Raw genomic sequence first — 12,849 nt, forward strand, 5'->3', positions numbered from 1 at the left:
AATTTTTGTTGTTTTGTGGGAGTTGAAAATATCTAGCTAGCATCATCAGGAGCCCTCTGAAACTATTTGCTACAAGCTATGGTTATGTTGTATATAAAACTAGATGAATCATCACATTGAATAATGGGGGTTATTGGAACAAATTTTAGATTTTTGTTGTTCACTACCTGATTGGTACCCAATCTTTACCTTTTGTCTACTTGTAATTACGTAGGAGTGCGAATCTTTAGCATCACTCACATTTCACATATTTTCATGTCAAAACTTTCGGGGGCATCTGAAAACTTGGTGAAGCAACACAAAAGCAAGTTCAACGAAAAGAAAAAGTATATTAACATCTCTAGCTAGCTACCTACACTCAGTTGCACTTGTATCAAGATATTGAATTCAACCAATAGAAGTGAAGCTCCTTCTATAAAAGGGGAAAACGTGTTATAATTATGCATGCCGGGAATGAAAGTGGTTTCGTACCTAACGCTTTGCTTCTGTCGGACAAAAATATAAAAGATTCGTCTGCTGATTACCACGAAGATGTGACTGCGGCTTTATTCGAAAACTGGTTCAGTGAGCAGCATCTCCCAAATATTCCTCCAAACTCGGTTATTGTTATGAATAACGCTTCGTGTATCATTCTCGGTTATTGACTACAATACCAAACAATAACACAAAAAAAGCAGATATTATTGATTTCATGCGAAATCATGACATGAATACCCGAAAAGATTTTAACGGAAAAGGTATTACTGGCGACCATAAAACAACGTAATTTCAAAAAAGATTATATTATTGATTCGGTGTGTGCAACACGTGGTCATATTCTCTTACGTTTGCCTCCATACTATTGTGTGTTCAATCCAATTGAAATGGTTTGGGCTACAATGAAAGAAAGCTTACGAAAATGTAATCAGTCACCGACTTTGAATGCTGTAGTGCTTGACAATATAAGGCGAGTGGTGAATGAAGTAGGTAATAGTGATGTATGGAAGAACTGTGTGGCCCACGTTAAAAAAGAAGAGAACAAATATTATGTGCAAAGTTCCATAAATCCGATCATTATTCAACCCGATGATGATTCCACCTCATCCGAATATAGCGAAGAAGAATTTTTATTTCTCTAGCAATTTTGTTGGCCTCTATTATTTTGTAAATATATGGACTTGGCACAACTTTATAATTTCAAATATTCTGAGTGACGAATATAGGAAAAAAACCTGTCATGCTAGATATCTCGAAAACCGTCAATATTTTCGAAGTGAAGATATACATAAACTGTCTGTTATTTTCTATGTAGAAACCGAAAAAGCGATGAAAAATATAGGTTGCTATTTAAAAAAACACAGTTGGGATCCGCCCAGAAAAACTTGAACACCCTGTGTTACCTCCAATATTTTTATTTTGTCGAGCTCGTGCAATGAGGTAATATTATAGAAATGTAGATTCCTATCTGTTTCCTAAATTGAGATATGGAACACCGCGCCACTGTTGCAGGACCCTGTATACGATGTAGGTATATACTTCTTTGACTTTCTGTTTTATAATTTTTCTAGTTCTACAGAATTCTTGGTAATAACACATATTTTTTTGTTGCTTTGTACTTTCTATGTAATTTAGCTTTTTTCTTTAATAAGTTTTATTATGTCACTCGTATACCAAACTGAATAAACACGTTTAAAATTTTTTGTGGGTGGAACATGAGCATTTAAAATTTCATAAAACTTATTGTAGAAACTATTTATACCAGTGTTTACCTCCGATGAGTCTTCTAAAAAGTTCCAATCCGTGTTCAAAAATTCAACAACAATAAAACAATTTTGACAAGTTGCTAAGAGAATGAATATTCGTTGAAACGAATAAAAACACGGTGGCCATGTTTGAATTAACAGCGCAGCACATTCGAAATTTAAAAACGTTTCATATGTTCGCAAGGACCCTTGCATCAAATGATTTGAATAGGTAGACTCACTTTCAATGCTCTACTGCCCACATTACAATAAAATTTATGAGGCAAATAAAAGGTCATACATATAAATTTAGCACAGTATCTGAACGGTAAAACCATTGTGAAGTTGAAAAAATGATGGTGAAATTTTTCAAATGGGTTTCAATCCTTTTCACGTGATTTCTAGCTAAACATGAATAACTTCAAAATAGATATGTTGAGAAGATAGGTACAGAAAGCCATTTTCGATCGGAAAATGCTTATGGCACTTTTAATAGTTTTCATGTTCACGTTTTAAAAAATCTGTTGCATATTTTTTCATTTTCTATTGCCCGATAGTGTGAACCAGAGCTACCTAAAAAAAGCATAAATAGTCTTTTATGCAGTCCATTTCTTTAATGTCCCCCCCTTTTATTTTTTGAACGAGTCAACTCAAAAAATTGAAATTTGGGATAATGAAATTGATGCATGATTACTTTATTTTGAAGTGAAATTGACAAATGAAACTTTCAAGATGGCGACTAGGCGCCATCCAAGCAATTCCAACAACTCGATAAGGTTGTTAAGTTATTTTTTGTCTATAAAAACGACAAAAAATGTCAGTAAGACAATGGACATCATTGTTCAGTTAGAATTGTTATAATATTCTCATTTAGTTTTCGGTTTTACTAGTAGAAAGGTACCACGGCAACAATCTCCAAAATGGTCAATTTTCGTCCATTGGAAGAAAAAATTGAAGCGAATTTATTTTACGGTGCGACGCGTAACTTTCACGAGACCGAAAGGATTTTCTATGAACACAATGGAGCACCACCGCATTACTCCAGACAAGTAAGAAACTATTTGGATACTACTTTTTCCGGTCGTTGGATTGGCCGTCGAGGTATTACAGAATGACCAGCCCGCTCGCCAGATTTGGCACCTTTGGACTTTTTTACTGGGGTTATTTGAAGCAAAAGGCGTACGAAACTGAACCTGCTTCAATAGTGGATGCAAGGCAGAGAATAATAAATATTTGTAGAGATATTGACGTCACTATGTTTGAAAATGTTCGGCGTGAAATATCGGATAGGCTGTTCATATGTCAAGAAGTTCAAGGCAACTATTTCGAGCATGCAGTTAAATGTGAATGTACTCAGGCAATTATTAAAAGTTCCGACATTTTGTAGTAGTTGAAGATATTGACATTATATTTTAGGGTTCTGAAGCATTTGTCAGGAGCTTCAAAATATGTGTCACAAGACACATTCAACTTTTTTCCCAGATGACGCCCAGTCGCCATCTTGAAAGTTTCATCTGTCAATTCCACTTCAAAATAAAGTATTCATACATTAATTTCATTATCCCAAATTTCATTTTTTTTAGTTGACCCGTTCAAAAAATAAAAGGGGGGAGGCATTAAAGAAATGCACTGTATACACAGTATTTTGAATTCAACAGGTAATGATTCTTCATCAATAATAATGTAGTTAAATATTCATCAATGAATAAAATCAATTGAAACAGTGTTTTCTTAATACTGGAGTATTATGTCAGGAGCTTCAAAATATGTGTCACAAGACACATTCAACTTTTTTCCCAGATGACGCCCAGTCGCCATCTTGAAAGTTTCATCTGTCAATTCCACTTCAAAATAAAGTATTCATACATTAATTTCATTATCCCAAATTTCATTTTTTTTAGTTGACCCGTTCAAAAAATAAAAGGGGGGAGGCATTAAAGAAATGCACTGTATACACAGTATTTTGAATTCAACAGGTAATGATTCTTCATCAATAATAATGTAGTTAAATATTCATCAATGAATAAAATCAATTGAAACAGTGTTTTCTTAATACTGGAGTATTATGTCAGGAGCTTCAAAATATGTGTCACAAGACACATTCAACTTTTTTCCCAGATGACGCCCAGTCGCCATCTTGAAAGTTTCATCTGTCAATTCCACTTCAAAATAAAGTATTCATACATTAATTTCATTATCCCAAATTTCATTTTTTTTAGTTGACCCGTTCAAAAAATAAAAGGGGGGAGGCATTAAAGAAATGCACTGTATACACAGTATTTTGAATTCAACAGGTAATGATTCTTCATCAATAATAATGTAGTTAAATATTCATCAATGAATAAAATCAATTGAAACAGTGTTTTCTTAATACTGGAGTATTATGTCAGGAGCTTCAAAATATGTGTCACAAGACACATTCAACTTTTTTCCCAGATGACGCCCAGTCGCCATCTTGAAAGTTTCATCTGTCAATTCCACTTCAAAATAAAGTATTCATACATTAATTTCATTATCCCAAATTTCATTTTTTTTAGTTGACCCGTTCAAAAAATAAAAGGGGGGAGGCATTAAAGAAATGCACTGTATACACAGTATTTTGAATTCAACAGGTAATGATTCTTCATCAATAATAATGTAGTTAAATATTCATCAATGAATAAAATCAATTGAAACAGTGTTTTCTTAATATTGGAGTATTATTAAATGCAATCGGGAATTAAAGTGTCATGAAGACTTGAAAAATAAAAAAAATCAGTACCGTACTTTAATATACAGTGTGTAACAACGAAAACTTAACAGAGCCGTTTTTGAATATAAAAAGTAAGATTTTTAAAAAAAGCTCGGCCACGTCGATTTCTAATTAAAGGGGGACACTAATCAGATTTTTTGTAGTACGCACCCCCTCGGAGGGGTGCGTCCGACGACCCTTATTTAGATAGGGAAAGTAGGTCGAGTGGCACCTTGTTTTAAAGGTCTTTCGAATACCTTTACAACTCTTCTAAAAGAAACTTTTTGTAACGATTAGTTTTCGAGATAATTTGAAGTTAAAATTGCCATGTTAATAATACATTAGACAGACCACTCGGTAACTTGTTTGCCTAAATAAAAAAAAATTCAAGCAGGTTTTCTTATCAGTTTTTTGTTAAATAAAATCCCTTTTTTAAAATCAGTACCCACTCCTCTTCTTCCAGTTTTCATTAGTACTTCGTTCGATTGTTTTGTTTAAACGGGTAGTGTATTGTTATCTGTTTAAAAATTCCTTACACTACTGCTGAAAGGGTTTCAGTTATTGCTTTTTTTTTGCAACGATCAAAATGCTAATAGAACATCAATTTTATTTAACGAGCAAAACCCTGGTAAACACCTAAGCAAAAATCACGTTCTGGATTTGGTCACAAAATTCAGGGAGACAGGTCCGGTTTTAAATAAGAAAAGAAATGTTAAGAGAATGCGATTGGAGTGATTGGTCAAGTCATCGCCAATCCCAGATTAAGTACCAGAGGTGTATCAGCAATGGCCGGAATAAGCCATATGAGCGCATTGAGAATCCTTAAAAACCACAAATTCCATCCTTACAAATTTAAACTTGTTCATGAACTCAATGAGGATGATTTTGACCGAAGACAGGAGTTTTGTGAGGGCATGAGTGAGAGATTAATGAAAAATCCCGAGCTGCTTTATAACATCTGTTTTTCGGACGAAAGCTCATTTTATTTAAATGGTTGCGTGAACCGTCACAATTGCTGTTATTGGTCGGATTAAAACCCAAGACAATACGCAGAAATACATACCCAACATCCCCAAAAGTTGAATGTCTGGGCCGGAATATTAGGCAATCATATTATAGGTCCATCTTTCATTGATGGAAATTTAACCGGTGATTCTTATTTACAACTTCTTGAAGAGGCAATACAACCTCGTATAGTTGAAATAATTGAACAGGATCCAAGATGTCAAGATGAATTTATCCATTTTCAACAAGACGGTGCACCACCCCATTATGCCCAGCAGGTTCGAAATTTTTTGAATAATCATTTTGAAGGACAATGGATTGGCAGAAGAGGTCCAATTGAATGGCCAGCACGATCACCAGATTTAACACCACTGGACTACTTTTTGTAGGGATATTTGAAGTCTAAAGTTTATGCTACACAGCCAGCCAATTTGGATGAATTACGTCGTAGAATTATTGATGAATGCCGAGCTATAACTCCTGAGATGTTGAATAATGTAAGAGCAAAATTCGAACAAAATCTTTATTGTTGCATGGAGCAAAATGGCGTACATTTTGAACATTTACTCTAAATTTCCTATGTGAGTTACCCTTATTAGGTGTTACTTTTTTGTGTGTGCTTTAAAAACAAATATTGGGATTTATTAACCTCAAAACAGTTTTTTAAACATTTCTGTGTCATCAGCAGTCAAGGAAATCGGCAGGTTGTATTCGTTGTGTAGGTAAGTTTTTAGTATGATTCACTTTTTTATTAGAAGCATAAACTATCCACGTCAAGAGGCAACCTTCATAAGGAGGTGCCACTCAATTTACCTAAAATGTAAGAGTGGTAACCAACCCCATCCCCCGAAAAAATCTCCTCGTAATAAACAAATAATTCTTACTTTTTTAAGAAATCAAATGGACACGTATTAGCAGGTTGTCATAAAAGTTCTGAACATAAATTGTACCTTAAAAATAATTTGATTTATTTTAAAAAGAGTTGAACTCAATAAAAACACCTTTAAATCTTCAAATTATCTCGAGAACTAATCGTTACAAAAATTTTCTTTCAACAGATTTGTAAAGGTATTCGAAAGACCCTTAAAACAGAGTGTCACTCGACCTACTTTCCCTATCTAAATAGGGGTCGTCGGACGCATCCCTTCGAGGGGGTGCGTACCACAAAAAATCTGATTAGTCTGAAAGGTGTCCCCCTTTGATTAGATATCGACGTGTCCGAGCTCTTGTTAAAAATCTTACTTTTTATATTCAGAACCTCGTGTACCAAAAAATAATAATGGTGTGCTCATTTATTTTTAAAAGGTTTTTGAAAGTTGCTTTTCGGTTTTTATTACTTCAACAAATGAACTGAAATAAAAAATTGAAATGTTTTTTCTATGTAACTTGCTACATATTGTATCGTTATAAATTCGTTTTTAGACTATAAAAAATGAATACCGACAAAAATTATAAATATTTTATCGACCTTAGCGTTTTTTTTAATGGAAAACGGGTGTGAGCATTTTCAGAAAAATGTCAAGTACAGAGAAATTCTTTACTATAAGAACCTGTTTTTTCCTTACTAAATTATCTACCCTAATTTTGCATCATCAGAATTCACTGTACACTTCACCTGTTATCATAACAAATCACTTTCCATTTATTTCAACGGATGCATTTTGTTATTTCCTCTAACGTACAAAACCTTCACTACAACAGAAAGCTAATTATACACAACTGAAATATTCATAATCTCAATAAGGAACCAATGAATGAGGGCAGAAATAGGCAAGTACGTTCAAAAATAAACTTACATTTTATAAGAGCAACAACCTGGGTATGAGTCGAATTCATCACATTAACCCCATTCACTTTGATGATTTTATCTCCTGCATGAAGGCCCGCTTTCTCTGCTGCTCCTCCTGGAAACAAAAAAAAAATCAGACAATAACACAAATGTCTATGAAATTGTTCTTAAGATTGTTGAAATGAAAATCAAGTTCATCATCAAAACATGTTTTTTTCATATACAGTCAAAAACAACTTCTTTCCATACGGATATAAAATTATAAAAGGATCACATTTTCTTTGGCAAATCACAGAAAACTGTCTGTTTGTAACTGAATTCCTTGAAAATCAATTTTTAGAATGTTTCGGAAGTAACTAAAATTGTATTCACTGGTTTTGCCCCCGTTTAAAAATGTCTTTCAGGAGGATCATCCGAAATTCCACTTTTGTGATAGCTCAAAACTGTTCAAAACCGCAATCAGGTTTTTCACATATTCACAAATCAATTTCATCATTATTATTATTATTTTTGCCGTAGTATGCGCTGGTCAGGCCGTATCCCCCGAAGCCCCGATACATTCGGGAGGACGCCCCAGCATTAGCAACCACAGCGTGGGGTAACTGATCATTGGACCGACGAACATGTGCCATGAGCAAGCGCAGTGAGCCATGGATGACAGCTTTCTGCATCTGTCCGGCTAAGATTTCTGCCTTAGTGCGGCAAGCCGGGATGATTTTGAGATTCCACAGTAGAGAGGGCATGATTCTACCAAGGACTCCAATAATCAGAACAACCATCTTGACAGAGTGATCTGAATAGAGTCTGCGGAGTTCGATGAGAAAATCTCGATATTTTATCAGTTTTTCCTCCTCTTTTCGTCTCGTCAGGGGCTGAAAACTCCACGACAAATATCGTCTTGCTCTGGTGGTCGAGAAGGACTACATCAGGCTTATTAGCTTGTATGAGCCTGAGGGTGGGGAACGAATAGTTCCAATAAATTCGGCACTTTTCGTTCCCCACAACGGATTCAATATCCCCCGGAGCGTATTATTATTCACCTTGTAATTATTATATATCATTAGGATTATCACCCCTTCAATGAAAAAATATTATATCAACTCATTGATATACTCAATCAAAATTAGAATTTGAAAAAATTCAGGAACTACTGGATAAATGTATGAACAATAATCCGCGGTCAAAAAATGTTTATCGTAATTTTCCGATTGATTATGTATTAATTAATAAATAATTATTTTCTACTGAAACTACTTGGAACATTGCAATTGTTAAATAATAAATCTGATTTTTTTTTGGAAACAAGAGGAAATTTCAATTTTGAGCTACTAATCAATGTTACTTTCAAAAAGATTTTTTTATTAAAATAGTCTGGCTAATTGGTTCTCCCAAAGCCAAAAAAATTCAAACCACACATACACATTGTTTTTTTGAAGCTATTTTTGAAAGATCTCAGAACAGATTCCTATTGGAAAAATAAAGAATTTGTTATTTTACAATTTGTTATCAACAGTTTACTTAGGTTTAATTTTAAAAATTTCCAATGATAACTGAAAACTATTTTTTTCAATATTACTATCGATCCATTTTTTATGATCAGAAGTTACATGAAAATAATTTTTTTTATTTTTATTTGCCATTGTTCAAAAAAATGTTATAAATACGTGTTGTTTATTAAATCAACAATGAAAATTCAAATAAAAATATTTCTTTTAGTTATTAAAGAGCTAGATAAATTATGACAGAAGAATGGTTCCTTAATATTGATTACAAGTGGTAGAAAAAAATATTAATTAACAAATCTGTTTTTGAGCAATACAAATTGTTTTTAAGACAGGATTTTTTTGCATCAAACATTGTTCACAGAAAATAAAATTAAATTATCTTATAAACAACGGATTTGTTTATAATAATAGCAGATGAAAATTTAAAAAACGATTTTCATCTACCTTCTGATCATAAAAAATCGGATCGATAAAACTATTTAAAAAAATATTTTTTAACTATTTTTAATATTTTTACTATTTTACTATTTAACTAATATTATTTTAACTTTTTTAACTCATGTACATTGTTGATAACAAACTATAAAATTTATTTATTTATTTTTCCAACGTGAATCTATTATGAGACTGTTCAAAAATAGGTACAAAAAAAGAAAAATCTCAGATATGTTATTCAACGATTATCGCAATTTTCCTGTTTGAGTAGAAAAAAATTGTTAATTCCAGTATGTGCCTGAAATTTTTCAATTCTTGATTTTGATATTTAAGTAATATGTTAAAATATTTTTTTTAATTGAAGGTCCAAAGTGGGCGTGTCTTAAGCAAGCCAGAGTTTTTCGGCGTATTCAAAATCCTGAGAAAATTACAAAAATTGGTCCTACAGTTACAGGGGGTAAGATTTCTTTTCGAGAAGTTTCCTCTTGTTTTTGGAACTTTTTTTTTATTTGAAACATGTCACATACATTTTGAGATAATTGCAAAAAAACAAACTTCTTTTTTCTCAGATTATTGTTTATAACTTTTGCAATTTTTGCATCATCTACACGCTATTCCAAATCGTCCATATTTCTCGGAGACGAAAAAAAATTTTAACCCAAAAGGAATTTGTTGAACAGAGTAATGAAACAATAGTGTTTCGGGGGCGTCACTTTCAAATCAGGTAAACTCCCACACCATGTCTATTTTACTTTCAAAACAGAGAGAGACATCCGATTTTTTTCTCGATGTGAAGGTTCACGTATAGGGTACAGGAGTAAAGGTAATCGCATTGCCGACTCTTTAGCCAAGGAAACGGCTGGACTAAGAATTTTAGGACCCAGTGGCACCCACGGCCTGATGACTTCGTCAATTGCGGAACTAGTCAAACATCACACCCATGCTCAATCCCTAAAGAGATGGTATGGAATCAAAGGATGCAGTCTTGCCAGGATCACCCTGGGCAACCCTGGAAAGCTGGTGCCGAAGAAATATCTGGCAATAACCAGGAAACACTTACGCTTAATAATATGATTTCTGACTGGCCACTGTCAACTAAGAAAACACCTCCAAATTATGGGGCTTGTGGACACACCTCTATGCAGGATGTGTGAACATGAAGAAACTGTCAGGCATGTCCTATGCAGGTGTCCGAAGTTATCGTCAATAAGAGAGTGTGTGTTCGGCGAGTCTTGGCCTACACCTGCCGATATAAGGAGATGTCTCCCAGTGACCTGTCCACCTTCCTGGAAAGGACAGGATGGACGATGACCTAGAACAGGGGTCTCCAAACTACGGCCCGCCAGTATCATCAATCCGACCCGCGACACCAAATGATTTACTGTCATCAATCTGGCCCGCGACAGCCAATGATTACCTAATTGTTGTTACTATTGCTGTGATAAGTTGAAGAAGAAAACACATAATGATAATTACTCGGTTTTATTTACTTGCAAGGTAAAAATTAACCTACAGAAATGATGACAAAGAAAACTTAACTCAAGTATCTAAGTTTAAGCATATTAATAACTAACAAATAATTGAAATGAATCACAGTAAAACAAAAACACTAATGAGATTTATGTAATTGTGTTTTTCCACCGACAATACTTTGTAGTTGTGGATCAATTTTACTTGTACCAATTATCAAAAGAGATTTAAGATGCTCATCGGTTAATTGAGATCTGTAAACATTCTTTGTGTGCTTCATCTTGGAAAACGTTTTCTCACACAAGTAAGTAGAAAAACAGAAAACAACCCACGAACAAATTTATGAAAATTATCAAATTGTTCCAGTAGAAGACTCTTATAAAATTCCAACAAAGATGAGTTTTGATATTTGTTCTTAAGCATATCACTGCACCGTAAATCAATAATTTCCATTTGGACTTCCGGAGCCAGGGTTTCAATATCAGAATCAAAAGGATTTTGAAAAAGCTTAATTTCATTCGCAATGACATTAAAATCTGAAAAACGAGTATCAAAATTTATCTTCAAAGCACTCAAAGTTTCGATTGCAAAATTGACGGGAAATTCAGTCTCTGTAGTGTGGCTGAATATTTCACATGTTTCAAAATGTGTGAAACATTTTTTGCGTAATTGCGATTGAAATAGTATTATTTTCTGCCTGAAGGATTTGATATTGGTGTATAAATCAGGAAGAAGCTGATTTTCTCGTTGCAATCTCAAATTCAGTTCGTTCATATGATTTGTCAAATCGACATAGAAGGCTAACTTCTACATCCATTCACCATTTTCTAAATCGGCAAAAGGGCGCTGCTTCTCATTTTAAAAAATTTCGATCTCTGCTCGAAGTTTAAAAAAAGCGCTTAAGGACTTTTCCGCAACTAAGCCAGCGTACGGCAGTATGATATGGTAAATCATTTTCTCCAATCTATTGAATAAACTCGCGGAATTGTCGGTGATTCAGCCCAGTGGATCTGATGATGTTAACAACTGATATGACTGGTTTTAGAACTTCAGACATATCCAAACATTTTCCGCACAAGGACTATTGATGAATGATACAATGTAAGACTAATGGTTTTGAACCACCATCATTTTCTACAGCCTTTGACACAAGTGCAACCACTCCTTTATTTTTACCATACATATTTTTGCCTCCATCAGTTGTTATAGATTTAAAATTTCTCCATCGAAGGTTCTTTTTATTAATGGCATTTTCAACTCTCTTAAAATATCTGCCCCAGTTGTCGTGCCGTGAATACTATCAATATCAAGAAGTTCTTCATACATTTCATAGCTTTTATCTACTCCGCGAATAAAAATCAACACCTGAGTAGTATCTGACACATCCGTTAACTCATCCAATGCTAGAGAAAACCAACCATTTTTGTTGAGATGATATATTTTCTGAGATGTCTTGCATCCTCCGAGCCACGGTGTTTGCTGACAAACTGACACTTTTAAATAAATTTACCTTTTCGGGGCATATTTCTTCGGCTACTGCAATCAAGCATTCTTTTATCATTTCTCCATTGGTGAATGGTTTGCCACGTTTTCCGATTTCAAGAGCCACACGAAAGCTGGCGCGAGTTGCAGACTCTTGTTCAGTATTCGCTTTGGTAAACAAAGATTGCTGCGATTTGAGTCCGCATTTCAAAGCTTCAAATTTTTCCTTCCGTAAACTTCCTGTATTCTTGTGTCATAGTGTCGTTTAATGTTATACTCTTTGAGGACAGCTATGGTTTCATTACAAATTAAACATAGCGCCTTATTACTGGACACAATCACAAAATACTGAAAGTTCCATTTTTCTTGGAACGTTCTGCATTCACTGTCGATTTTTCGCTTCTTTTCCATACTAACAAATCACACATAAAAACAATAAGTCAAATCAAAATACTTTTATTGACGGGTGTTACTTTATTTCACAATAGACAGTTTCGCTTCCTTCGCCTTTCCTACGCAGACTAACTCGCAGTTGCGCCGCTAGCCTTTTTATATGCAATTATAACTGCCATCTCGAGGTGATCGGAATACACTAGCTAGAACCAGAACTTTCTCGAACCAACGCGGTAATTCCAAATATTTAATTACGCCTAATGCCACCTAGCGGGTAGCTGAAAAAGATAGTACATAGTACCACTACTCGCCACTAGA

The 12,849-nt window shown here is 34.2% G+C and overlaps 1 protein-coding gene across 7 annotated transcripts in view; it reads right to left on the bottom strand.

The window, feature by feature from the left end:
- Window positions 1-12,849, bottom strand: part of RhoGEF2 (Rho guanine nucleotide exchange factor 2) — a 213,491-nt gene that overhangs the window by 189,485 nt on the left and 11,157 nt on the right. For all 7 annotated transcript variants that reach the window (XM_074182252.1, XM_074182254.1, XM_074182255.1 and 4 more), the window contains exon 3: window positions 7,254-7,361. In XM_074182252.1, coding sequence (XP_074038353.1) covers window positions 7,254-7,361 — 108 coding nt within the window. The remainder of the gene's footprint in view (window positions 1-7,253; window positions 7,362-12,849) is intronic.

The sequence above is a fragment of the Leptinotarsa decemlineata genome, unplaced genomic scaffold, assembly GCF_025532065.1.
Source record: "Leptinotarsa decemlineata unplaced genomic scaffold, Ldec_3_MD MMD2_tig00026328_RagTag_RagTag, whole genome shotgun sequence".
In the NCBI taxonomy this organism is placed as follows: Eukaryota; Metazoa; Arthropoda; class Insecta; order Coleoptera; family Chrysomelidae; genus Leptinotarsa; species Leptinotarsa decemlineata.